The following is a 27,874-nucleotide window of genomic DNA, read 5'->3' on the forward strand; positions in this document are numbered from 1 at the left end:
AACTTTACGTTTTGTCTTTGATCTCCTTTATGTCATTGATGTCAAAGTTGTTCTTTCATGTCAGAAGACTGAAGAATCAAAGGATAAATCAGAACTGGCAGATCAAACACATCAGCTCTATCTCTTTCAGCACAGCCTGAGGAGCTCAACACTCTTGTAGCACACTGGTGACCAGCAGACGCATCGATGGCACAGAGAGGAACCCAGCAGCTGAAGGCAGAGCAAGAACCACTGGAATCATCAATGGAAACTTGGAGGGAAGAGGTCCAGCAGCTCAGAGAAGCCCTGGCAGAGAAGGAGGAGCAGCTCAGCAGGGCAGTGAAGAGGCGAAGGATGAGGACTGTGGCCCATGTAGAGACCCTGACCCTGCTGAACAGCACACAAGCTGCTCTGAAGGAGAGCAGCCTCAAATGTGCTTCCCTGGAGGAAACCCTCCAGACTCAGCAGCAGGAGATAGAGAAGAGATGCAGGAGAGAGCTGACGGAGCAGGAGGAAGGTCTGAGGCACAAGCTCCTTGGGATCGAGGAGGAATTTAAGGGGAAGCTGGAGAAAGAGAAACAAAGTTTTGATGAAAAGAAAGAGGCCTTGAGGCAGCAGCTCTTTTTACAAGAAGAAAAGTTTAAGAAGCTCCTTGATGAAGAGCAACAGAAATATGCTGAGAAGGTCAGGGAACTAGAAGAGTCAACGAAGCAGCAGCTCTTGATTAAAGATGAGACCTTTAACAAGATGCTGGCTGATGTTTGTCAGCGGTGGGACAGCACAGCTCAGAAATGGGCACAGATGAACGAAGAGCTGCAGCACAAGTTCCTGGAGAGCCAACGTTTGAGGCAGCACGAGGAGGAGAAGAACAAAGAGGAGCTCCAGAGGCTCTCTGAAGCAATCCTCCGACTTGAGGTGAGATGCTTTCGCCTTTGTTCCTCTTCCAGAAGATTTCAGATGATGTTCAGTGAAATCTAAAACACAATCTCTCTTTTCTGCAGCTTCAAGTATCAAAGAAGAAGAAGAAGAAATGCTTCTGGAGATGGAAGTTCTGGAAAAAGATGAAGTAAACAATTCCAGAGCTCCCAAAGCCCTCCTCCTCCTCTACATCCTGACCGCCACAGCGTCACATCCTGTCTTCATCAGTTTTAACAGTATAATCATTGTTTATATTCCATGTTTGGATCTATGATGTTGAAACAATAAAACTCAAAGTAAACTACCAGATTCTATATTTACTTCAAGGATCAAGTGGTTCCATAATGTGTCAGATCTGGATTCTGAATGTGGTTCTTATCAGGTTGTCGCAAGGATGAACGGCGGTGGAAGAGACAGAGGGAGATGGGAGATTCTTTCCTCCAAAAATGCAATTTTTTATTTACCAAAAATAAAGTGGCGTCAGAAGATGCCAGGCTAAATCCATACAATACATACAGACCCTGCACACTCTTACACACTTTAACTCTTTTTCCAACAATTTTCTTTTTCCTCCAAAACAATGACCAACCAACTCAACAACCAACAAGAAGCCCTGTCTTGGGCCTACTACAGGGCTTTTATACCTGTAGCCCCTCCCACAGGTGAAACCAATTATCAAAATTATTACGCTAACTAATACATTTACAAACTCAAAATTACAACCGAAAAGAAAATACAAAATATGCGTAAAACTTCCAAAACAAATTTCCACCACCAACAACCACCCAATGCACAGTAAAACACATGTTCAATTTACCCCAATAAAACACCCCCGCTAAAATAGATTGTGCCGTAGCACCCCGCGAAACCCCTCCATATATACAATCATGGACCAGTCCTTCGGTTTCCCCAAACGAGGAAGTATGTCCTGCTGGTGAGCTATGGTAAAAAGTGGTGTGTGTGAAATGCTTAAACCGAGTAACCCAAGACAGAACAGAATGGAAATGAAATGTTTGTGTGTGCGTATGAAGTGTGTGCGTAAGTGGCACGGCTCACTCCGTGACACAGGTTGTGTGATAATTCAGATGTGTAGCCAGTGATGGTTGATTAGAAAGCAAACAGAACCCTCAGCTGAGACAGTAGAACCTACAGCTGAGACAGTAGAACCTTCAGCTGAGACAGTAGAACCCTCAGCTGAGGGAACATGACCCTGTTATGCTGATGACACTCTGCTCCATCCTACCTGGAGGAGCTTGTGACACCTTACCAGCCCAACAGACTTCTCTGCTCTCAGAATGCTGGTCTACTTGTGGTCCTCAGAGTCTCTAGGGGTAGAATGGGGGGCCGAGCATTTAGCTACCAGGCCCCCCTGCTGTGGAACCAGCTCCCTGTCCAGGTACGGGAGGCTGACTCCATCTCTACTTTCCAGTTACTATCCTAGACAGACAAATTATCATACTTAGGGGGTCGTCTAATCATTAAGTTAACATCTTAGTTATGCTGCTATAGGCCGAGGCTGCCGGGGTCCATAAACATGATCACCTGACAGGCCTCTGTCACCCCACTGGGTCATGGCTTCCTCTCCTCTCCTCTCCTCTCCTCTCCTCTCCTCTCCTCTCCTCTCCTCTCCTCTCCTCTCCTCTCCTTGCCAAGTAGACTAGTGATGTTATCTCGTGTAGTTTTTCTGCCCCCCCCTTCCTTCTGTATTCATCTACAGGTATCGCCATCTTCATGAGCTGTATCCTGACCTACTGACCTCCGACCCCGCTGACCCACTCAACCCGACTCTACCAGCAGCTTGTTTTAATTCATATAATGTATTATGTTATATTATGTTCTACCTATTCTATCCTCTACCTGTCCTCCCCCCTCTCCTCTCTCTCTACCCAGCCCCCCCATCAGCAGGAGGGTCCCCCTACATGACCCTGGTCCTGCTCAAGGTTTCTTCCTGTTAAAGGGGAGTTTTTCCTGCCGCTGTTGCTTGTTGGGGGTCAGGCCCTGGGATTCTGGAAAGCGCCTAGAAACAATTATGATTGTAACAGACGCTATATAAATAAAGATTGATTGATTGATTGGTTGATTGATTGAGTACTTTATGCATACAGGAACTCTCAAATTGTAAAGCAAGAATACAGCTTAAAGGCCTCTTTGTGCCCTGGTGTGGCAGCCTGGTTATAACTCCGTTAACAAAGAAAGTGTCCTTTGTGCATGGTCCTAGACTGAACTTTGGCTTCAGAGGTGTCTCCATGTTGGGCCAACAGACCTGGGAACCTCTTCAGCATGCTGATTCTGCTCCTCTGGGGTGGATTTAGCATCCTCACGCATATTTCTTGTCAGGTGATTTCCTATGCTTTTGGCTAACATGATGATGCGACTCATGATGCGATTGTCTCTTCCCACCCGCAGCTGTTTGTCAGGGAGCAGGCGGCTGCTGAGTCGGTCCTGGTCGGTGTGAGGCCGGGCCCGCGGCGGTTCTCCACCCCGTCTCCGCCGCCCGCTTGCATTTATGCATTAGGCGTCTCTGCAGTAATCCGATGGATACTGATACGGTAGAAGGAGGCGCCCTGTGTCCCTCTCCTCCCCTCCATTTCCCTGCCCCTCCTCCTCCTCATCCTCGCTCTCTTTCTCTCACTCTCCTCCCTGCATCCTCCGCGGGGTCTCGCTGCGCTCAGACGCGCTCGGCGTTCAGAGGAGCGAGGACCTCGATGGCCCCCCGTCACAAGGACTGCGCTATCCAGACAGCCAGCATAAGATTGAGGCTCCCCTAGCGAAGGCAGGAGCCCGAGTGCCCGTTCTTGGAATTCCGCATTGTTTTATAACAAGGAAAAGGCAGAGACGATGGTGCTGGCGAGGCGCCCGCGGTGCTGGATTTCCCTTTTGTGTTTTTATGGATTGATGCGCGTCGGTCAGCAGAGCAGCCCTACGGAGCTAAACGGTAACTGGTGCTTTCTCCTTTTATCAAATATAACCTGAAATATTGCCAGACATAAAGAAGGTTAGGCCCGTGTTTATTGTTTTTATTCCACCCTCGTGTACCCCGTCATCTCCACCAAATCAACGCATGTCGCCTTTAGATGTTTTGACGTTGTTTTTTTCTATCAAACAGAACCAATCGATGCTTCTGATAGTCATGTTTCTGCTGATTTTTTTTTTTCCAAATATATATTTTCCCGTTGCAACATCCTCTGCAACGTGCGGGTAACGAGAGCGGTGTTTTCCTCCCTGGGCAGGAGACGCCTCGACGAGGTGGAAGGCTCTTCGTGATGCGGACAGGTTGGCCGGGAAGGAAGACACGGTGCCTCTCCGCCTGCTCTACAACAGAGACAACCGCGGCCAGGTCGCCCAAGACGAGCTCAGCACCAGGGTGAAGTCCGGCCCCGCATCCGCGAAGGTACCAGCGTCATGCGTGCAGGAGAGCCGCCTGCAGGGCACGGCTGTTGTTCTCCTGCAGGCGTGTTTATGTTTGCATGGGTTCATCTCCTCCTCTCTCACTGGAGAGATTCGAAATGAATTAAAGGAAAAAATAACCTCCTTAGCGGAGGTAATTAGTGAGTGCTCATCACTTATTTTATTGTCTCCATGCACTTTTAAGAAAACTGCACCAACAGTGATATTGCTCACCAGGATGATTAATTATTAAGTCATATTATAAGTTAGATCTTGCCAGCATGGCAGCCTTACTGCCCTGACAGCTGTTTCACCAGCTCATGTTCCATGAAATGCATTTATTCTGATTGGAAATGTGGGAGGACTTGACTGATGTCACCCGACTTTAGCACATAAAATATGGCTTTTATAATTCTTAAAGTCACCAGAATTGTAAAAGAAAAGTCATCATCAGGCACAGAAATGTTGCGTTTAAAGGTTTCAACATTTTTTCCAAGCAATGGTGCTGATATTGCGCCAAAGATGCACACAGATATTTAAATCAAGCAAAGAAACATATTCCTGGGTTTGCTGTTATACCTCGTATCGCCTCTAGAGGCAGCAGTCCAAGAGCCCCTGTGTGTAATGGGAGATGAACATGCTAAAAACTGGCTACTTCCTAAAAATGCTTTTTCAATCAATTTTTCAATTAGATTGATTTGCAACTGTGTTCAGGCTGCAGAGTCTTTGGCTCCGGTGGAGGCAGATCAGTGATTCAGCAGGCCGACCGGCCCTGCTGCTAACACCAGCTAAAGCTAAAGGCAGTTACTGTAGCTCACTGAACTAACTTACCGGCTGGTAAATCTCTGGTAATTCCAGCCTTAAGTCTCTTTACTCTCTTACTGACCTTAGATCAGTGACTGTCTGACATTTCCAGCTCGTTGATCACCCCTATCGCTGTTAACTGTGTTCACAGGCTCACTGAGGCAGCGTTTCTGCTGTGTTGATTTCAAGAGAAGAGTCGATCAGAAGTTCAAACCCGTTGCGTGTTTTTTCTTTTTTTTTGATTTGCGCGGCTGGCCGATTCAGGGCTGTCAGAGAGGGGCGGGCTCCAGATGGTGGCGTGCAGGGAGGTGCTAACCCTTTGTCTCTTTCACGCCACATAGGGACCCACCGTTGGAAGAAGCTTAGAGAAATGACGTGCTAATTGATAGACCCACATGTCATGATGTGATTTTGAAATCAGATTTCTGCAGAGCAACAGAATATTTTTACTTTTTATGCATATTTATGAGACAAATGACTGAAATGAAAGACAAATCAAGCCTAATCCTTCCCGGTTTGGGGTTATTTAAATGTATTTTCCCTCATGACGTGTTTAGCTTCCACACTGTCACATTTATGAACAATAGATGGAGTCAGGTGGTCTTCAAGTCACTGAAGTCATTATCAGCTATTAAGCTCAGGTGAAAATGGTTCCTTTGACTTGGATTTGATTTGATGTTCCGAGTCTCTAACACCCCAGAGAATTGTGACTATTTTTTTTTTTTTACAATTAACTGGGACGACACAGTTTGATCAGACGTTTGCTGTTTTTAGATCAACAGCCTAAAAACACATCTGTCGGACGATTCTGGAAATCGGAGTTATTCATAGATCTGCCTATTTTGAGTCTCGGACCCGGCCGGCGTCTCCGCAGGAGGAGCGGATTGATGGCACTTACTGTAGTCCTCCAACGGCGGAGTGGAAAATCTGACTGGCTTTAAATCAGAAATCAATGCCAGAACAAGTGGCCTGTGAATACCAGTCAGGCGGAGTCACGCTGGGGTTGGCGCTCAGTGGGCATGGTTACTGGCACCCCCACCCATCGTGGGTTTGGATTGGTCTGCCAGATTGGATTTCATCACACGCGTGCCGTGGAAGGAGGCTGCCCTTTGTGTGGCTGCACACACACACACACACACACACACACACACACACACACACACGCACACACCCTTTAATTCACTCATATATGCATTGATGCACTCAGGGACACTCCCACCATCAATACATTTGGGACCTGCTGGGCTGAGGTCGGTCTTGGGTGAGCGGGTTGGGGGGGGATGTTCTCCTCAAACGGAAATGACAAAAAAAGCACCCCCCTCCCCCCCGCACCTCATTGTTAGGTATTGTCCAATATGTACTGGCAGCTGAGCCTGGGGGAGGGTCGGCTGTGTTTCACCTCAGCTCAGGGGGCTTCCCTGGACCTCCACCGGAATGATTGTGGAGATTCTCGATGAACCCGCCCCCCCCCCCCCATTCATACACAAACATCTGTTATTGTAATACCGGCTGCGTGCTTGTGATAATAAGAACAATTTGTCCTCTGCTTTCATTTTTCTAGGCAAACCATCTGGCTCATGCAAGCTTCCAGATCGATGCTTTCAGCAGAAAATTCATCTTGGATGTGGATTTAAATCAGTGAGTATTACCTTAACCAGGATTGCGTAACGGAAACTGACCTTGTGCCAGTGTAAACCGACAGAGCTACAGGCTAATGATGCTAAAATGCTCTGAAACTCATCCATGCTTGGTTTATCCGAATGCCATTGTCTCACACCCGCTGGACACGAGCAATAATCCAGCCCGGGCTTAGCGTTCTTTAGAGGTTGTTTTGGGGGAATCTGCTAGCTGGATGTTAATTTTTAATGGAGGTGTGTTGGCTAAATGGAGGAGGGATGTGTGTCTGTGTGCGTCTGTACGTTTGCTCAAGGATAGCGAGTGTGTGTTATGTAGAAACGCATCATAAGAGGAAGTGATTTACAGTAAAGGCCCGAGCGCCGGCCTGTCAGACACATATTGACCACAGCATCACCAATGCCAAGTAACCTCTGCTCTTCCTGCTAGCTCATATCCTAATCCAGTAGCTCCCCTGCTAGGAGCTACTGGGAGTAAAATCTGCTTTATGATGTTTCCACTCTGAACGTGCATCCAAACACTTGTCAGAATCAGGAGCGAAAGGAAAGCAAACCCTTTTTACAGCGACTGAATTAGCCCGAAGTGCAGTGGTGAATGACAATGAGAGACTAGTCCCAGAGAGGACGGAACTGTTTAAGCCTCTCATTAGAAACAGTCCAAACAGTAACCTGGGTAAAAGCGTTTTAAAACGGAGGCACGCTGGCACACAGTGTGATCTCCTGGTGCCCCCCCCCCCAGTCTCCTCTCACACGCTCGCCTGATTTTGTTTACGCGGTCATCTCCTACCAGCCTGAATAAACCGAGTGTAGTGTAGAGTAAACACACATTTTCATCTCTTCAGACGTGTCTCCTCTCGTGGTGCACGTTCATCTTCCATCCTCTGTGGTCTCGTTAGCGTCTGTTTGTCCTGTCCCCCCCCCACCTTGCTGTCTATAGCTATGGGACAGCCTGGCCTATCACAAACGTGGTTACTGTTGTACAAAAGGGGTCACAAATTGTCGCCCAGTACTTATGTGGGCCGATGAAATGAGACGGCGCCGCTCCGGTGGATCTGACGAGCCTGGAGTGGTCTGACAATGACCAATCGCTCTCCACGATGACTGCGCATTAATAATTCATGTCAAGGAAAAAGTCAAATGTGGGTTTTTTTTGTGTACATCACTCAGACTGACTGATAAAATGTTCAAGCTGTTCCTTTAAGCGCCGGTTAATACACGTCCCGGACTGGTTACGTCTGTCATTAACAACACGCCGTGGTGACGGGAGCCGGCCGTCTCACTCAAAAGGTGAGGAGGGGGGAGCTGGAGGGTCACGGGGAGGAGGGGAGGGCTTTGTCTTCATCTTCCTCCTCCGCTGCCTCAGCACAGCCACACTTCCCCATTCACCAGATTAGGAGTCTGCCGAAAATGTGCGAGTGATGGGGGGTTGCCTCACTCTTTAATCATCCTTAACCCCAGTACACACACACACACACACACACACACACACACACACACACACACACACACACACATTTTCACCCCCTCCCTCCACACCCTCTTCCCATTCAGCCACACCCCCTCCACCCCTCCCACCTGCTCTCCCTGAATAATAGATGGTGCTGTAAGATTAAAGAGGAATATTCATGCAGGACTTTTTTCAAGATGAGGCCACGCAAACACGCGACAACCGGGGGAAAGTTGTTCAGCGGCGTCCCGGTAAACAAGGTGGTGCCTCAAAAACGAAAGTGCGCCGAACACGTATGAGCAGCACAGCTGCCGCCGGCCGTCTGTGCTCTGCAGACAACACTAATCACATTATTCATCTTTTTAAGGAGAGTCCGCATGTGTCACAGGGATTAGTGTTTCTCTGGAGGGGGTTGAACTGATGGAGCACTGCTGTAAACATGGGGTCTCCTTAATGGAATATTTGGATAAGAAGTTAACTAAACACCCCACGCTCCACTAATTTGATGAATGTGTGTAAATGAATGAATGAATGAATGAGCATACCAGCACTCATCAATCTTCGTCCTGTCATTGGGCCTCAGATGCAGGCGGCACTTGCAAATCGTTTTTTAATTACAAATACGATTTGAAAATAATATGACTGGATGGAGGAATGAATCACGGCTTGCTCGTTAAGAAGAACAAGTTGGAGAAAAAAAAAAGAAGAAACATGCTAATTGCTCAGGAACACTGATGGATCTTGTCAGGGTACGTTGGTTAATGATGGCGTCATATATTGTGACCTCAGATCTGTTGTGGAAGCATGATAACACTGCCTACTTTTATTGCATTGTATTTGTGCGCTATTTAGCCATCATGCTAACCCGAAGAACCTTTTGGTCTATTTTAGTGCCGTTGGATCACCTTTGGTTGCTGCGTTTGTAAAATATTCACTCCTTCTGACAAATATCTCTCTAAGAGAGTTAACTAGGAGAATATCATGACGTGGTGGCTGCAGTGATACCTGGGAGATACCTCCACACTCACCAGATCTGTCCCATCCTGCAGCATATTTAATTTTGACTGTGCTTGTTATATCAATCATAGCGGTCATATTCTGCAAATGGTCTGCGTGTTTCTTGAGGAAGGAAAAGCTGCTTCTAACAGCGATTTTATCAGCAATGTGTGGTCCACTTGTGGGTGAATAAATTCCCTCTGAAGGACTTGAGACTAACACGTCCATCTTGACTTTGAGCGTCATTGGTCAGCTGATCCCTGTGAAGGTGTTCGGTTGCTCTGGACTGTCAGTGCTCTCATCAGGGCACGCTCACGTGTGTTTGCATGTGCCATAAATATGATTAAAATCTCTGCTGCAGCCCTTTTAAAGGCAGGTTGTCTCCCATGCTTTGCTCACTTCACGACAAGCTAAGCTGCTCTTCTTCTTCTTCTGTCCACCAGCTACGTTTATCCCAGAGGCCTCATTTACTGCTGATTTAATGAGGAAAAAAATATGTGTGACTGTGTGAGTGCGTGTGTGTTTGTGTGTGGGGGGCTGTGTTTGAGTGAGTTGTGTAGCAACTGTGAGACACTGAAGAAAGAAATGGATAATTATGAAGAAGACATAGAGGGAGATGTGGTGTTGTCCTTCATCCACCCTTGAGTTTAGGTGTGTGGGCTGAGATTGTGCTGGAGATGGGACAGAAGAGTGTGTGTGTGTGTGTGTGTGTTTCCCTCCTCTTTTCCATCTGTGCATCATCTCATCGCACACTCCGGAGCAGCTCTCCCCATGGACGTTGTTTTTGTGTTTGGATGTCTGTGTGTAAATACACTACTCACAAACGTTATATAACAGAGTGTTTGCTCGGTGGCTCAGTTTCCAGGCCCGTCTGCAGCGTTTGTTGGTCCATAGGACGCACTTATAAAAACGTCCAAGCGAACATTGCTGCATGTGTCTTTGTGCCCTACATGTGTGCGGGGCTGTTCCACGAGCGCGTTTTAGCAAATAAAAGGAAAAACAAGCTAACGGGACCATAAAACACCACATTTAAACTGATGCCAAAGCTTTAGAACAAGTTCAGGCGTGGTCAGATATGCGTTTGTTGGACGGGACATCAACAAGGGGAGTCGGTCAGAAGGGAAACCTGGTCAAGATCGAGACTCGGTGCTAACGCCGACGCCTCTGCAAGTGCGTCATCACATTCTTGGACGTCCCGTCTCTCCGTCCTCCATATCCTCGCCCGGATTCAGTAAAATGTATGAGAGGAGACAAGACAAAGCCTCTCACGCCATCTAAATGCTGCTGTTTATCAGGAATTACTCCTCTTCCTCCTATATGATCAAAAGAACGGAGGGAAAGCGATGTGTGCTGGGCCCCGAGTGTGTCCAGTCTCGGGATGGAGATCATTCGGTATCCACGTGTTGTCTCCGGAGTGCACGCACCGTCCTCGGCAGCTGCATAATTCAGCACGCTTGTGCCTGGACCCAAATGCACGATGAAGACTGTGGATGGCGAACCCGCTCTTCCTCATCATCAGTGCTGCTGTGCATGCACCAGCGCTCCCCGTGCAATAAGACGGGGGGGTCCCAGCGAGAGCGCCGGTAGAACTGCATCCCCGATAAGTGATTGGAGAGCCGATGAATTATAGCCTGGAGACCTTTAATGAGGCCTCAGTGGGAGGGTGGGCGGTGGAGAAAGGAGGGGGTGGTGGTGCAGGTGAAAGCAGCTGTAACACTTCCCAAAGAGCATCCTCCACCCCCGCTTATCCCTCCGCTTCCTTTCACATCTTTAGTTCTCATACTCACCTTTTCATCTCCGGCCCCTCCTCCTCTTCCCCCGTCTTTATTTTTTCCATCTCCCCTTTTTTCCAGCCTGACCCCATTCTTATTGCAGATGCCCGACACAGCACACGATCTCTCCTTTGTGTATCAGCAGACGTTTAAAGGAAAAAGTGGCACAAAAAACCCCAAATATGATGCACAAATTTGATGCTGCGCTACTTGTTTGCCCATTTTATTTTCCCCTACATGAGCCTTTTTGTGTGTATTTTGGCATAAATCTCTAAACACAGCTAGGTTTGTCTTGAAAGCCAATCATGGACTACTCTGCCAGCACACACACACAGACACACACACGCACACACACACACACACACACACACACACACGCACACACACACACACACACACACACACACACACACACACGCTCTGGTCCTGCCAATCTGCTTTCTTTGCTGCTTTTCATCCCAGGGCCACAGCTTTTGCTTTCAGGACATTTCAGACTCTTCGGGTTATGTTTCTGTGTGTCTGCAAGTTGGGAGATCGACCCGTGTTGCAATAGCAGATGCCTTCTTATGCAACATTTCAAAAAAACAACTTTAAGGACAGATGAAGATTAATTGATAGCCTGGGGCTGGCTGGCTGCTTTTCCTCCCACCGCGGAGACTTTATCTATTCTTCCCCTTCTTAACAACTTACAAAAAAAGCTTTTCCAAAGCAAATGTTTTCCCCGGTTTAGTGCAGTTGGAGCAACAGCCCATGGTCTGAGAAAGCAGAGGGGGCCTGAGACGGCGTAATAAAGATGCTAAGCATCTGTGGTGAGACCTGCTCGGGGCCCGATGGGCAGCTGGACGCAGCTCTGAACAGATGCTGGCAGAGCGGAGGATGAGTGTGGTGAAGCAGTGTGCTGTGGAAGGGAGAGCAAGAGACAGTCGTGAAGGTAAAATGAGTCAGACGCGGAGGCGTTGCACACGTAGCCGCGGTTTCAGGCGCACCGCTGGTTCCTGTGGACCTCTATGAGCTGCCAGATGCACAGATTTAACATGCGCTCCAATATCTCCAGGCACTGTCCACATGCTAAAATAATACATTTATTAACAGAACAAAGTTACCAAACTTTGGCTGCAGATTTGCATTTATGCATAAACTGTGAAGTCATGGGGGGGGGGATGGGGGCGGGCTGTGCCTTGATGTCGGCGCGGGGGAGAGTTTGCGTCTTTGTCTGTCAGATAAATTATTTAAATCCCCCAACAATTAAAGCTGAAATCTGTTATCAGTGGCCTCCATTAGAGCCCCGCATGCTTTCCTCACCACCTCAGTATGCTCTGTGCTGCCCCCCCGCCCCCCCTTCCCCACCCCCTGTCTGTACGCTCAGCGTGGCGCTGGATAAAGATCACAGGCTCTGAATCTTAAACACACATCCCAGAAGAACAGAGGCTGTGTGACTGTAACCCAGGGTGCAAACATCTTCATCATCAGAGTGTGTGAATATTTTGACAGCTGCCTCTTTTTATTTTGTTTTTGTTATTGAGTCTTGAGGATTCGTTTTTGAATGTCAACTACGCGCAACCTTTTCATTAGCGCAGAAATTCACTGCGCTTGTGCCGACGTGCGTCGTCAAGGTTGCACATTGTTTCTCACAGATGTTGCCGTCGAGGCCTCGGTGCATGCTGGGATATCTCCTGTCCTTTATCTCTGCCCCTTTAATGGCTCTTTTCACCCTTTACCCACTTCACCCCACTGTCCCCTGCTCGCCAGGCAGCTCGTCTCCTCTAAACATGCTCGTTGATATCGGGGTTTTTCGATAACTCGGGGTCACCTGCGTCTTTTTTCGCATCACGACTAAAGAGGATTAATGTTCATGCGTGTTTATGCAGCTCCGTTCACGCGCTGCGTCTGTTGCTGGTTGTAGATCTCCGCCTGCAGTGTGGATCTCCTGTAAGATTATTTGTCCCGGCCTGCTGAGAAGGCAGAGCAGCCTGATTTCCCATCATTCCATCCCCAGGAGTCTTTCATGTGTTCTTCATTTGTTCCTCCCTCCCTCCCTCCCGGTTCCGCCTGCGTGCGACCCTTTTGCACTCCTTTGTTCTTTAGATAGACAAACACATGTTCGTTTCTTCGGGGGCGGGATGTGTGTAATTGTGTTTGCGTGCTGGAAATAGCCTCGTCCACCGAGTGCTGGTCATAATTAGCCGCTCTAATGCTCTGAAGCTCTGCAGTATAAAGGCTGGAACCCACCGCACGAATGAGGGGGAAGGAGGGGAACACAACTTTTTGCCAACGTTAACAGCCTCTTTACTCTCCTCTCTGCTTCCAGTGATCTGCTGTCTTCGGCGTACGTGGAGAGGCACCTGTCGGAAAAAGGGAAGCCTGTCATCACCAACGTAAGAGCCAGTAAACGGTCTCACCTCTCGCTCACTCACATATTCAGTCCTGCTAAATTCCAACATGGTTAAACACTGATGCTGGTGGGTCTCTTGCAGCGAAAAAGATCAAATGTGTACATTAATGACGCTAGCAATTAGCTGCTTAAGAGACCAGAAGATCTTCACTTTGGAGGCTGGCAAGAGTCACAAACTTACCTCCAAATTAACTGAAGTGCCCCTAGATTACCCCCCCCCCAACCCCCTCCACCACACAGATGTATAAATCAATATTTGCAAACACAAACTCGAATGATTCCCAGCCTGTTTATCAGTGTTTTTAGTGAAGAGGTCCTATGATCTAGAGCTCTTCATGATCTGGTTCTGTGTGTGTGTGTGTGTGTGTGTGCGTGTGTGAGTGAGTGAGTGCAGCTCATGTGCTCATTAATGGCTGCTGTTAGGAAGGTTAATATGAGACACGTCTGTTTGTCACCCTGTTGGCAGAGGTCAAACTCCCAGCTGCAACATGGCTTCAGGAGCACATCTGTTCACGTTTTGCATAAGCTATGAGGACACACTTCAAAACATGGCAGGAGTTCAGCCAGTGCACAACACAGGGTCAGATAAGGTTACAAGATTACAGGAAGCACTCTTGTTTTGTCCTTGTGTCCACAATAGCTCAGTTAGCTTCCCTGCTAACTGAGGTAAAAATTGCCACAGCTACAGTGCTGGCAAAAATGATTACTCTGTATATTTAAGAGGTTTTGGATATTTTTTGTTGAACTGGTCAGACATTATTCTAAATACGGGGCGGAATCTGCTGAAACAGTGAAAATGATGGACCGGCTTCCCCAGACCTCGACCCCGAATACAGGGCGAGTTGTGAAAATAAAGTGGATATTGATGTTGGGATCCTTCGCTTGAGTTGAGGAAGACAGGGGGGAACATTAGTGTTGAAGGGCTCACGTCATCTGATATTTGTGCTCAGAGCAGCCATCTGCATGTTTCATGAGATTATGAAAGACAATCCTGTAGTAGAGGCCAAAACAATATGCTCACATTTTGCCTGGTGTTCTAATATTTTAGCCACAACTGGATATTCCAAAAACTATTAAATTGCACAATACAACTTTTTTTTAAAAACAAGACTCCCCATTATTTATGTCTTTAAACATTCAAAGGGTTCTATTTTAATCACCACTTTCACTTCTCATGTCTATAGTTCCCTAATTCCTAAACTAATACAGGGCTAAAGAGGTCACACACTGAACCAGGAGGTCACACACTGGACTAATACACCCACACACACAGGATGTACCCCGAGTGTGTGTTTTAAGGGGTTTCTTGCTTTGATGAGAAGTGGAGCAGAAGGTTTCAGGGCGACAGGGGAAGCAGAGATGCTGGGATAGTAGAGCAGCACCGCTTATAAATAGCTCTCTCTGTCTCCGTCTTTCAGACTCGCTCACTCACTCTCCGCCTTTCTCTCTTCAGCCGTCGCTCTGTTTCGTTTTAAACGTGCACACCTTCACTGCTGCAGCATGATAAACACAATACACAATGTTTTTGCGAGCATCGAGATCTCGGAGAAGCCGAATGGCAACATTACAGAACAGTAAATATAGCAACTGAGGAGTTTCCTGATGCTTCACCTCCTTTTCTGTGTCCTTTTCTGATGCAGGGTGGAATATAATCAATACTAAATGCTTCTAATGTGGCTGGGTTGCATTTCTGGGCATCCTGATGGTGTCAGATAGGTTGTGTTCTCTGTGCAGATGCAAACAGGACGAGGTTATCTGCACAGAGAATACACGGGGCTGTATAATACAGCCATTTTTTGTCCACTTTTCCAACAGTTGGCTATTAGATGCCTCCACATAGTGCTTTACCACATCCTGAATGTGGTATCCTTAAAACCGGGGGTTATTTTAAGTTACCGCGCTCCAGAAAATTGTGAGGAACATCCGCCTAGAAGGGACGTAAGCAAAAACACAAAAATGGTTCAGTTTGGGGCAACTTGAGCCGGCATGAATCCAAACACGAGATGAGATTGTTTCCTTCACCACGATCACCAGCAAAGCCGCGCAGACAACAAAAAAAACCCCGCTCAAATATAGGTGTGTAATGGAATGAAGCGGCCTGAGAGAGCTGAAAGTGGGAGCGGTGTTTGTGTGCGGCATCAGACTGCACAGCAAAAATTGACTCTGATAAAAGCCGAGTTTTCCTGGGGGAGGCCGGCTTCCTGCCTAATGGCTGTTAAGCAGCCAGAATGATGGCCTGCAGAGCACTTAGACGTAATACACATATAGGAAAATCAACGTGTGGGAGCCTGTAGAGAGGGGAAGTAACACACATATACGCTAAATGGACGAAGGGAGAAGGTAAAGATAGGGGCAGGACTTGATGGAGAATAAACACGGACTGATGCAGTGGTTTCCCATCGTGGGTGAAGCTAGACATTACAAAATGGTTAACACACAGATGGTGGAAGGTGAACGGGTAAAGCACAGAGCCTGATCTGACTCTGATCTGGTGTGTGTGTGTGTGTTTCCCACAGGGAGGAGAGCACTGCTACTACCAGGGTAAAGTCAGGGACATCCTTCACTCCTTCGCAGCTTTGTCCACCTGCCACGGTCTGCAGTAAGTATAAAAATAAATATATATATATATATATATATATGAATGTGTGTGTGTGTGTGTGTGTTGGTGTTTTAGACCCATTTATCTATTAGGTCAGTGTAATTAATTTTAGCCGGCCCTTTCCCGTCTTAGCATTTTGAACAGCAGGTTATCGGCTGCTCACGCAGACTCCGCTCAGACGTCTCCACGTCGTCGCTCCTCCTCCTCTTAAATACGAGGAGAGGACGAGCAACAGAGGGCAGGCAGCCAGACATGTGCTGCGGGATGCTTCCATAAAACAAGGCCGGCCATTACGTATGTGCAGAGTCTGCCTTCAGCAGTGGCTTCCCACATGATCAGGAAATGAAGCGTCAGACAGGAAGGAACTCTTTGGCTCTACAGAGTGAAACGACAGGAGCTGCTGTTGTCTGTGCAGCTTTAACCCAGTTTCACACTCAGTCATTCCAGTAAAGGGTTTTGGGCTCACTGATCCTTCACAGGCGCTCTGAGGCCATACAAGGATTTAACATTTGCTCAAGGGCACCTTGGCAGTGCTCTGAAAAATGTCCCCATCCCGCTCCTGTTAGCAGCCCACTTTCCAATATTTGGCCCACAACTGGGACCTGAACCTTGACCCTTCCAGTCAGACTGAGCCACTACTGCCTCAGAATCATGTGTCTCCTTCAGACTTTACAAATGAAACAGACCACATTTATTTTTACTGCTAACAAATACACTGAGTGTGTGTATGTGTGTGTGTGAAAGAGAGAGAGAGAGAGAGAGAGACCTCCGCTATAGGTCACCTATATTGGTCATATTGGTGGGTGTCAGGGAGGTCAGACATTAGATAAGAACATTTCCCCTCTGTTGAGCCAAGGTCACCCCCCGCCCCCCCACCCCCGTGCCCCGTCTCCAGGTGACTCACGCCCCCACATAGTTGCAGGCGGTGCTCACCTTCCTCACCTCACACATCTGACCTGACCAATTCCCTAAAAGCTTCCAGCAAAGTGAATTAAGCTGCGATCGCGTAGGTGAGACCTTCAGCGAGCTGACGGAGGAGATTCGGCCGTCTGGGTCCCGCAGCCTCGCCGTCATACATGAATTAATGGAACGTAGACATTTTAGGGGCCGGTGGAGTGAAAGTCCCGGTGATGTCATCAGTTCTAGAGTCAAACTGTGCTGATGTGTTTTATTCCTCCTTCTCCTCCCTGCTTCTCTTCTTCAGTGGGATGTTTTTCGATGGAAACCACACTTACACGATTGAACCTGGAGGACAGGGCAACGGTCACGTAAGTGTTCTAAATACATATATTAACTGGGAAACTAGTTAACAAATGAATCCGAATTGGAAGCAAGTGTTTTAACCAGGCAGTAATGATACCAGGCGTCCAGGCTGAGGTGTGGCTGCTTCTTCCTCTCAGGACAGAGTCGGTTACAGATCACGCCGCAGGCACCGCCACCTTTCCTTTAATGTAGCCTTAGTGCACGCGTCTCAGGACAGAGATTTTCTGGATTACAAAGTAGAAGAGCCGGCAGCCAATTAGGTGATAACAATTAAAGACATTATGCCGACTGGAGAGCAGATCTGAGATCATCTAAAGACGTCACGAATGAGAGGACAAAGGGATGAAATGGAGTGTGTGTGTGAGATCTGTGGTCTAATTAAACCAGACAAAGTGTGAGTTGGTGTAGAGGGAATAAAGAGTGAAAGCCTATGCGTTAATCCGACACGCACAACTTCACACTCGTGGAGGTGAGAGACTAAATCCTGCGTCCAAAACTGCGACTATGTTACCCAGAACCTGATGAAGGAGCAGAAGAACTAAGAAAACAATGAAGGTTTAAAAGATTTTCTGCATAATTTCATGTTTTCCCGTTTGGCTTCTTCTTCTACACCTTCATTCTTTGTCACTCTTCTGCCTCTTTCTTTGAGATTTAATTATTTAAGCAGAGAGAGAGACAGAGGGAGAGAGGGGTCAATGCAGAATATTGCTGCAGCACTCGTCCTCAGCATCCATTACTTGCTCCTAAAAAAACGATGCCTCTGGGGGCACATGTGCAGCCCTGAAATCAAGGATCATCAAGTAAATTCCTCTTTTTTTTCAGTGCGTGGAACGTTTCACGTGTGCACCCCCCTTTTTTGCTGTCTGGTATGACATTAAAAGGTTTGATGGCTCGTCGGCGAGGAAATCGAGTCTGTTCCCACAGTCTTCCGCAGCGTGAGGGGGTGCGGGACTACATCGTTGTCGGTCTGCTCGCGCTCATTCACATCTTGTGCATCGACACATAGAAACTGTCCACCTCCGGCACCGTTCATACAGACCTTCCGCCTCGTGTTGCCCACTGCTGCTATCCAACTGAAATATATTTGCGCTGCGGGGGTGTGTGTGTTCAGATACAGTCAGCAGGACTACTGTCGGCCATATGGTAATTCCATCTGCCCCTTTGATGCTGCGGCGAGGAAAAGTTGTGCAGGGCTTCGACGACCTGCACGCGCCCAGATCCGACCGCTTCGGTCGCTTTACTGCAGCTGATTCGGTCTTAAACTGTTTTATCCTGGCGAACAGAGCTGAGAAATCCCCCAAAAAAAATCAACCCAACATCAAAACTGAGAACTGAAAAGTTCACAGGCCGAGAACACCATGTCCTCCGGCACTACGTGGCTGATAATTCTCCCGCTTTCTGAGCGTGTGAGAGGGTGTGTGCGTGCGGATGAGTCGGTGTGACGCAACGCCATGTGTGTCCCTCCAACACGTTTTAACCCTCTGAGTTTTTGGAGCTGCAGCTGAGGAAGAGAGAGAGGATTCGCGGTAGCAGCAAAGACCTGTGAAGGCATCGCGCAAGCTACCTCAGTGTTTGTCTATACATGAGGGTGAGTCACGTCGCCATGGCAACGTTCAACAGCCGTACCACATATTTCAGCTTTACGTCTGTATTGTGGGTGGTGAAACCTGGGAACTGCGTTAAACATAATAGATGCTCACTATATATTGTGATTTCAACTGGATCAAACTGGATCTACGGCGACTTTTCCCAGTTTGAATTTCCTCCGGATGTTTTAGGACACAGACAGTTCACCTCAGTTCCTCTCTGGCAAACTAAGCTGCGTCCAGACGAGGAGAGGAGGGGGTGGGGAAGCGAAGGCTGAGTGAAGGGGTGTGTTAGTGGGGTGACATCAGTGCTGTGATGGGGGGTTGTAGTGGGTACCAGTTGTTTTTTTTTTGTTTTAAACCAACAGCGGCTGCTACGGTGACAGATGAGGCTGGTTGGTTTTAAAGAAGGGGGTCTTTCCTGTCGCCTCCAGCCATGTTACTAACCTGGAGCAGCTCATTTACAGACTGCACCGCGTGTTAACCCCCCTCCCATCTTTATATTCATGAGCCAGGGTCTGCGTCTGGGGTACCATCTCCCTTAGCAACCCAGGCCCCGCCCCCACCTTTGTAGCTCAGCAGAACATACAAGAGCCATCTGCGTAAAGACCCTCGCTCTCCGTCTCCGCTCCCTCCCTGCAGAGTTCTGTTTGCTGATTGGCTGGGAGAAATGAGCTGGAACAACAAAGACACTCCTGGTCCAGATAATGGTTTATTACACCAATTAATATCAGTGCGTAGTTATTCCATGTGCAGCGTCGTCATTTATCGAGTCCAATTTCAGCCTTTTTAGAACCAGCTGCTGACTTTGTTACATCAAAGAGGCTTCACTTGTGATTGCTTTGATTTTGGAGCCTGTGTATTGTAGGAGTCGGCTTGATAATACGATGATAATAAAAGGACAGAAATATAGAAGACAGGGGATTAATTCACTTTCTGGTGATTTGGTAGTTACGACGAATACACGACAGCATGTATAGACCATAATAGTTACCCATTATGCAGGTATGATATTTAAAAAACAAAACTCTGGACGCATCTTGACTCAGTTTGGCATAGGAATGTTTAGTTAGTGTGGTAGAGGAAACAGCTTCAAATATGAAAATTGCTGATAAGACTAAAGAACAGTAGTGTGAATTCAAAGAGCCAGTGTTCTCGGTGACCATGACAGTGTACAAATACATCTTTTAAAGACTTTTGATCACGATGCAAAACGTATAAAAAGCAACAGGATGAACCAGCTCAGACGCTGAACAGACAAACAGAACTTCAATCGTATTCAGCATTAAGTCACTTCTTATTGTCTCAATAAAAAAAATAACTACATTAAAAAATGTTAAGAAATACTTTAGACTAACAAAGGCAACAGACATAATACCCACATAATTAGTGCATTAAAAATAACAGCTGCTCTTCACAGGCACAGTAACAGCGCAGCACTGTAACTATTGTTAGGCAGTAATCACGGGTCAGAACCACCAACAGAAGAGGTCCAAACTGTCTAGCTGCTCTGGTAACAGGTTGGTCCTTGGGTCTAAAATCCTACTCTGCTTTTAACATAATTTATAATGGTCCAGATATGGTTTCTACACATTTCCAAGGACATTCGTGCTTTAGTGACCATCATTTAAAGTACATCAGATCCTTCATATACTGTATTACCTTCACGATCAGCCGTTTCCAGCCCTGACTGGCTGGATTCCTGACACCGTCGGTATAATGCAAAGTGTAAGTAGCGCTCACGTGATTAATTTTTAATCGTCGGTATTGAACATTGAGGTTTCACAACTGGAGGCGTTCAACGTGCTGACGTGAGCCTCCCGTCCCCTCACTGCTCCTGTGTCAGCACTGGAATGTCGATCTCTATGGCGGACATTCGCGAGCGGGCCGAGTGGCGGTGGCCTGCGTAGCTGGACGCGTAGGCCTGAGAAGGGGCGTAGTGGTGCGAGGGCGCGTAACTCTGAGAGGCGGCGTAGCTGTAGGCCTGAGCGCCCCCCACCTCAGAACCGTAGCCGTCAGGAGCGGAGATCTGAGTCATGTACACCTGCGGGACTGCTGGGGCTATTACGCTTTGCACGTAGCCCTGCGTGGGCACGTACGGCTGGGCGTCGATCACAGTGGGAGGAAACACTTGTGGGGGAAATGGCTGAGGCCCGTAAACTGGCGAGGGAGGGTACCCATTGGCGGTGAGAGCCTGGGTGGACAAAGAGGTAGGCATGGAAGGCAGAGGCAACCAGAAAGGCGAAGGCAACTTTTTACACATGCAGTACCACATGAACATAAACAGCGCGGCTAGCATTAGCCCCCCGCAGCAACCTATAGATACATACACGGCAAAGCCGTCAGAGAAAATGTTGTCGTATCGGATGTTCATTTCCTTCGTGCGGAACAGGAACCACACTGATGGCGCTAAACCGATAGCTCCGCCCAGAAAAAAGAACATGCCAGCCACAAGATGACACCCGGCGCTATTGACCAGGAATCTGGTGGTCTTGATGTCTGGTTCAGGCTTGGCTGAGCAGCAACAGGTCTTACACATCCCTGACATGCACAGCAGCAAGGCGATGGAGCTGAGCAGCAGGGTGGTGGGCAGACAGAACTGCAGGAGCCGCAGATCCAGCTGGTCCACTTTTGAGTACCACTGGAAACATAAGCAAATGAAATTTCTATCAGGACGCTTTGAGACACAGACATGGGCGAGAAGCAGATCAGTCACCATCATACCTCTGTATCATAGTAGTAACAGCCTGAATTGTCGTCCCGCTTCACGCATTTGGCCCACAGGCCGTCATACACGCTGATATTCTTGGCATTACGGTTGAAGGTAACAAGTGTTGTTATGCGCCACTGTGGGATCAACGCTGCCACGGCAATCCCCCCCACAGATAATAACGCAATGATGAAGGAAAAGGCATTGGTGGCGTGTATGTCACGGCACGACATGGTTGATGGCGACAGTTTCTGGGGCCACGAGGAGAGTTCCTGTATGAAACGGGGACAAACGATAAGATCAGGCAGCTAAAAGCAGCGAGGAGAAATGTTAACCAAGTATATACTTTTGCCTTCACTGAACTCATTTTTTTTAACAACAGATAATGATTGACATTTAAAGAAATGGTCCCGTTACTATTTAAGTAGCCTGCAACTGTGCCACAGAGTGACCCAACTACACCCCCCCCCCCCCCCCCCCCCCCCCCCCTTTCAATTCATTATACCACAACTGACCCAATATCTGCTGTCCCAGAGAAACAATGCTCTCATTTCATTAGCAAACAAAGTGGGCCTGACTTGGGGACTGAGCTTGCAGAACAAGAGTGTCTGTGCAGCAGTGCATTACAAAGGCTACACAAACAATACGCAATTGAATTAGACATCGGGCTTCTAATAAAATGAATGTAGCAGCGACTTACAACTGTGAGAAATCCTGGCTTTACAAAACCATCAACTCAAAAAATAAAACAACATTGTCTCATTGTCTTTGACTTAATTTTATTCATTCTATCTGGCACTTCTTTTTTATAGATCACTTATCCCCTCTATTTGGAATAAATGATCTCAGATCAATGTTATTGATTGAAGCCTTCTTGAGTGACTGCTGATCCGTACTAAACAAAGTTATTTTTTTTAAAGAAAGTTAAAGCACTAGCCCAAGAGGTCACCCTATGGCACATTTTGACTATACATAGGTGAAACCATTGCTTTTCCTGACTTACATCACTTTATCCTTTGCTTGTAATGTTAGCTAGCCAGGCTAACGCTAACTAAATAAAAGAAAAATCCGATAACTTTCGAATGATCAGACGATAACACTTACTCAAGACACACAGAAAACTACACATTAGCACGATATTGTCTAATTATAACTCGCATATAAACTTTTTAATACGCTGAGACGATCACGACGAGAGTGAAGCTAAAGCGTTAGCCCAACTGCAACCTGTTCCCGTTTACCTACTCAAAGCGAAGCCGCACTATGCAATATACATGATTTTTTTTTTTTAAAAACAAACCCTTAGATTTCCAACAGTTCAGCTGTGATAGGACCGCCTGGGCACATTTCAGCGGTGGTTCTTCTCGCAGTAGAAACAAAACCGCTCTAGAGTTTCTTCTGTCACAGAGGCGATCAGATCGTAAACAGGATGTGTGGACACGACGCTTCCGCCGGGCGGTCTGCGCATGCGCAGTTCCACAACAATGGCCGCCAAAAATGCCGATTTTTAAAAAATATAACTTAAAAAAACAACAAAACTTTTGTGGTATTTTAAATATAATCATACATGGATTAATTAAATGTTTTTTCCTGTGTTATTTAGGGAGATGTTCAAGTTCACATGGTTTATAAATCACCAGGAAGTGATGCCTTTGATGAATTCCTAAATGGTAAGATGGTGAATGAATCTTAAAAGATTTTACATTTGATCGATTGACTGAAAGATCATTCGTGTTGATCACTTTAGGTCTGTCAGGTTTGCATATTCACAGTAGCCCGGTTGTCCTTCTTGCAGCTGACGTACCAGAACCACCTTTTCCCAGTCCTCCATTTCCAGGGTCAAAGGTTCAAAGAAGAAAAAAGAGACAGGTATGATTTCACAGAGGGGGTCTTTAAACTGACTGAGTCAGACGTCTACGTCTGTCTGTTCCTTCACTCCCAGTGTCACATCATTTTTATGTGCAATTTTCAAAAAGACAGATCCGGTTTAGGATTCTACATCCATATTGATTTTCCACTTTCCCACTTTACATTTCAGTGGCAGGATAGGACACAAGTTTGGATTAAATTGTGTTTAACCTCCCCCCTAAAAAACCCAACTTTTTTTGTTCTCAGGCTCCGCATGTGCCACGAAATGTAGAGGATGAAACCAAATACATCGAGTTAATGGTGATCAATGATCATTTAATGGTAAGCTGTTCCCTTCATGTCCACCCAGATAACTGCCTTTCACTGTTTCCTGAATTTTACTTTTTTGCACACTTTTTACAGGATGTTGTCGTCTCTTCTATTGGACTCGTATATGATAATGAATTAATTTAGGCTGTGAATAAGAAGTTGTGGTCCCTGACTTCTTTAACAAGTTTTTTACTCTTTCTCTTTGTCTCTTTCTCTCTCTTTCTTCCCTCTCTACAGTACAAGAAGCATCGGCTTTCCGTTGGGCACACAAATAACTATGCTAAGTCAGTGGTCAATATGGCTGACATGGTAAGAACTCTATTGATCCTCTTCTTGGAATGCTGGCCACAAGCACTCCCAGCTATTACAGCTGAGCCCACATTTCTCACTTAGCTTCGCATTTAAAGCATTTTCTTGCCAGTGTGAAAGTTTTAACCAGTCATTCAAATGACAGTGGCGTCCCAGCGGTGCTGAGGTAGACGTGAAAACGCTGCTTTAATGTTTGTGGTTGCGTCCCTGCGCCGCGGCGCTAAAACCTGACCCGCTATGTCGTCCGACCCGTAAGCCGATAGGCAGAAGTTAGAGTAAGGTCAAACTTTCTGTCCAGTCCTGTAAGACAATCACACCAGAAGGTACTTTAAGGGATGTCCCACATTCTGCTTTTCATTGCTTTTACGTATGCAATGATGGCTACATAAAATTCAAATACAAAAAATGTACAAGAAAAAAAAAAAGCTGTACCTTTATCAAAGTGTTTTTCCTATTCATGTTTTAATTTCAGAGGTTTTGTATCAGGTCAGGGATGGTTGTTATTGTCGTAAAATCAGGTTCAATTCCGCAGATTTTCAAGGAGCAGCTCAATACCCGCATTGTGCTGGTTGCCATGGAGACGTGGTCAGCAGACAACAAATTCAATATCGATGACGACCCCATGGTGACCCTCAGGGAGTTCATGAAGTATCGTAAGGACTTCATCAAGGAGAGATGTGACTCTGTGCATCTCTTCTCGTGAGTTTGAATATTGAATATGGGGAATTTCATTTCATTTAAAAGCCTTTGTTTAAATAATTATAAAAACTAACAACAATTTCTTCTCTCCAGAGGGAGCCGCTTTCTTAGCAGCTGGGGGGGAGCGTCCTACATGGGAGGGGTCTGCTCCCTGACTAAAGGAGGGGGGGTCAATGAGGTAAACTGAACATCTCTATTTAATCTCACTAGAGATATAAAACCTTCTGTGTGTCTGCAGTGGACATGTGCAGATTTTAGCATTTTTAGCTTAATGTTTCTTGGAAGATTTCCCTCCGATTCAGTTTGATTTTATGCAGCCTCTCTCTCCGTCTGTCCATCAGTACGGGAAAACAGATGAGATGGCCATAACCTTGGCTCAGTCTCTGGGGCAGAACATCGGCATCTTCTCCGACAAGAAGAGGATCCTCAACGGTACACACTCATCCTTCACTCCGATTTTCTGCAGTGGCAACATGTAAATGTGCACTGTGCTTGTTTTTTCCCTTCAGGGGAGTGCGTGTGTGACGATCGTTGGTCAGGCTGTATCATGGATGATGTTGGGTAAGTTACTTCTCCGCCGTTTGTTGCCATCACGTCACAACAAAGATGGAGGGGAGTTGTTTTTTTTTAAAAGATGTTTGTATTTACTACTGAACTCAATTTAGTGAGTAAGACATTACAACGTCAATATCCATTAGGCTTTTGCAGTTAAAGTTAATCTAAAAGTTTAATAAATGTTATGTTATGCAGATATTGTGTGCTTGACTGTTGTAGTTCAACATGTGGCCACTAGATGGCAGCATATGTCAATACGCAAACCTGCCCAACAAAGCCTAAATTATGATAGATGAGGCGTAAGGCATAAGAGGCGTAAGCGCGTGCGTGCGTGCGTGCGTGTGTGTGTGTGTACCCCTTGACTTAAATCCTTCTCACATTCCCGCTTTTTCCCTAATGGGACAGCAGGTGAGCAGAAGCTTGACTACGTTGCCTGTGCTATTTTGACCCAGTTGGCTGCGTCAGAGGGGTTGTCAGTCATCACAGCCTTTCCTCTTTCCATACGAAACACACACCTCTACAGCCGCTGTGGCACAAGCCACAGTTTGTTTTATTTTAATATTTATTATTCCAATGATATGAACAAATACAGTTTGCTGTCGGTTTTTATACACGGGCTGTAGTTTTCATATCATTGTTCTGTGCAATTTTACGCACCTTTTATGTGTCTTCCTTGGTTTTTGAACAAGTCTACTGGTTGATCAACCAGAAAATAGCGTGTTCACCCCGATGACTCTGTTAGCTGATGCGAGTTGAGGGTTTTCATGACTTCTTTTTGTCCATATCTAACCAATTGATACAGTCTGCAATGTCATTCTCATGTCACGCTAATATGTTAGCTGTAACCACAGGAAACGCCACTGTGACCCCATCTGCTTAATTTGGTTAACTGACCTGCTTTAAATTCAGGTGGTCACATGACGGCCGACTTGTGAACCTGTCAGCTGTGAGCTGTTATTCTGTGAAAATCAATAATCAATGGTATTCCAGACAGCTGTATTCAATGTAGTCAATCATGTTCATTGACAGACGTTTGTTTTCATCTCTCAGCACATGCATGGCTGAACAACACCTCATTAATCTAAAGACTCTTGACACAGCGGTACTCTTATTGTTATTTTATTTACAGGGGTTGGTTTCTGTGTGTTGGTGCTATCTGATATTAGCCTGTGTTGCAGCTATTTTCGGGGCTATTTTCCTTCCAGGAAAACTAAAAGCTGTATTTTTCTGCTGTTTCCTCTTGTTGCTTTTCCTCGTAGAAGCTCGAAGAGACCTGGGCAAATATTGATACAATGATGTCAGATCCGATCATTTAAATTTGCCTGAAACGCAGACATTACCGGCCGAGTCCAGCCTCGTGCGGACGGAGCAAGGATGAAATGAGAATCGATGAATGAATAAAAGGGGGCAGGGGAACGGCAACACCTTATTAGTAACACTTTCTCTGGGAACTTGACGTGTTCCGCATGATTTATTCATACGCTCTGCAGGCAAATGAGGCATTTGTCTTTTAATCTGTTGGAAAATGCACGTGATAGAGGTTTATGCAAATTAAGCCCCAGAAGATGCAAATCCAATATGCTGGTTTAAATTCAGAAGGTTGAATATTGTATTGTGCTTCATTCATCACCCCAGACTCCGCACACGTCTGCTATCTCTGTAGGTGGCCCTGATTAGTGTCATTTAGCGCCAGATAATGGCAGCTCCTCGCCGAGCCTGCCTGTTATTGCATTGCGTCATGTGCCACTCCTGATAAGCTGAGCACCCGAGCCTGGCGGATCAGCGGGGGAAAGTATTGAACGCGGGGCATTGACGCGTTTTAGCGTTTCCTGCTGTTAACTTGTTGCATCGAATCCGTACGTCTCGATGTCACAGTGTCACACGACCAATGCAATCCTGGTCCAAAATCGGTCATCCGAGTTGTTTTCCAGGCCTCTTCATCACATCCCACATATACCTCCATTCTTACAATCGTTGCCACGGCTTTAGCACTCTGTCTGCCTCTGCGTTATAATCAGGATCATCTGTGATCTGTGAGTATGGAAAACTTTGTATTAAACTTGAGGAATCATTTTTGTCCCAAAAAGAAAACAGCTCCAAAGTGGCACACCTATAGCACAGCCATGGTATATGACTGAACTAGTGATGCTTTGGTTTTTGTTTTTTCCCGGATATTCCAGTTACTACCTGCCCAAGAGGTTCTCTGACTGCAACGTGGAGGAGTACTATAACTTCCTAAACAGCGGTGGAGGAGCCTGCCTGTTCAACAAACCCATTAAGGCACATCTCATATGTCCGGTGCTCGTATACGTATACATAGATGTGTGAGTGATAAATCTCCTCCCTTTTCTCTCTCAGTTTCTGGATCCGCCCGTGTGTGGAAACGGTTTAGTGGAGCCAGGAGAGGAGTGTGACTGTGGCAGCCCGGTGGTGAGTTTCACTGTGAGCAGACATATCTGTGGCCCTCGAGGCAACTTTCAAAGTGGATGATTGTGTGTCTTTTTTAGGAGTGCGCCAGAGAAGGAGGGGCCTGCTGTAACAAGTGCGCGCTGACTCAAGGCTCCAAGTGCAGCAACGGGCTCTGCTGCAGCGATTGCCAGGTACGCAGCACTGCACATCGCGGTTGCGCAGTGTTGGGTGGAAGCT

At 46.7% G+C, this 27,874-nt stretch overlaps 3 protein-coding genes across 5 annotated transcripts in view; 2 read left to right on the forward strand and 1 right to left on the reverse strand.

Annotated features, from left to right (window-relative positions):
• The first annotated feature begins 204 nt into the window (after positions 1-204).
• LOC115250466 (GRB10-interacting GYF protein 2-like) lies at positions 205-1,113 on the forward strand. The gene is made up of 2 exons (XM_029839084.1): positions 205-894; positions 981-1,113. The coding sequence occupies exons 1-2, from the start codon at positions 244-246 to the stop codon at positions 1,047-1,049; spliced, it is 720 nt and encodes a 239-aa protein (XP_029694944.1). The 5' UTR covers positions 205-243; the 3' UTR covers positions 1,050-1,113.
• A 2,187-nt stretch (positions 1,114-3,300) lies between these two features.
• The window catches only part of adam22 (ADAM metallopeptidase domain 22), a 32,323-nt gene continuing 7,749 nt past the window's right edge, over positions 3,301-27,874 (forward strand). Inside the window, exons 1-17 of one of the 3 annotated variants that reach the window (XM_029838494.1) lie at positions 3,301-3,832; positions 4,128-4,288; positions 6,650-6,726; positions 13,246-13,312; positions 15,846-15,928; positions 17,133-17,196; positions 23,091-23,157; positions 23,235-23,356; positions 23,603-23,677; positions 23,903-23,974; positions 24,507-24,673; positions 24,767-24,851; positions 25,015-25,105; positions 25,183-25,234; positions 27,409-27,508; positions 27,587-27,658; positions 27,736-27,828. In XM_029838494.1, the coding sequence (XP_029694354.1) occupies positions 3,736-3,832; positions 4,128-4,288; positions 6,650-6,726; positions 13,246-13,312; positions 15,846-15,928; positions 17,133-17,196; positions 23,091-23,157; positions 23,235-23,356; positions 23,603-23,677; positions 23,903-23,974; positions 24,507-24,673; positions 24,767-24,851; positions 25,015-25,105; positions 25,183-25,234; positions 27,409-27,508; positions 27,587-27,658; positions 27,736-27,828 (1,545 nt within the window). In that variant the 5' untranslated portion in view covers positions 3,301-3,735. The remainder of the gene's footprint in view (positions 3,833-4,127; positions 4,289-6,649; positions 6,727-13,245; positions 13,313-15,845; positions 15,929-17,132; positions 17,197-23,090; positions 23,158-23,234; positions 23,357-23,602; positions 23,678-23,902; positions 23,975-24,506; positions 24,674-24,766; positions 24,852-25,014; positions 25,106-25,182; positions 25,235-27,408; positions 27,509-27,586; positions 27,659-27,735; positions 27,829-27,874) is intronic. The other 2 variants (XM_029838495.1, XM_029838496.1) reach the window with 2 other exon arrangements.
• On the reverse strand, positions 19,471-22,945 carry cldn12 (claudin 12). The gene is made up of 3 exons (XM_011605634.2): positions 22,788-22,945; positions 21,502-21,759; positions 19,471-21,418 (listed from the first exon to the last, which is right to left on the reverse strand). Exons 2-3 carry the CDS (start codon positions 21,718-21,720, stop codon positions 20,606-20,608), a joined length of 1,032 nt encoding a protein of 343 aa, XP_011603936.1. The 5' UTR covers positions 21,721-21,759; positions 22,788-22,945; the 3' UTR covers positions 19,471-20,605.

This window comes from Takifugu rubripes, chromosome 7 (assembly GCF_901000725.2).
Source record: "Takifugu rubripes chromosome 7, fTakRub1.2, whole genome shotgun sequence".
Taxonomy (NCBI): domain Eukaryota; kingdom Metazoa; phylum Chordata; class Actinopteri; order Tetraodontiformes; family Tetraodontidae; genus Takifugu; species Takifugu rubripes.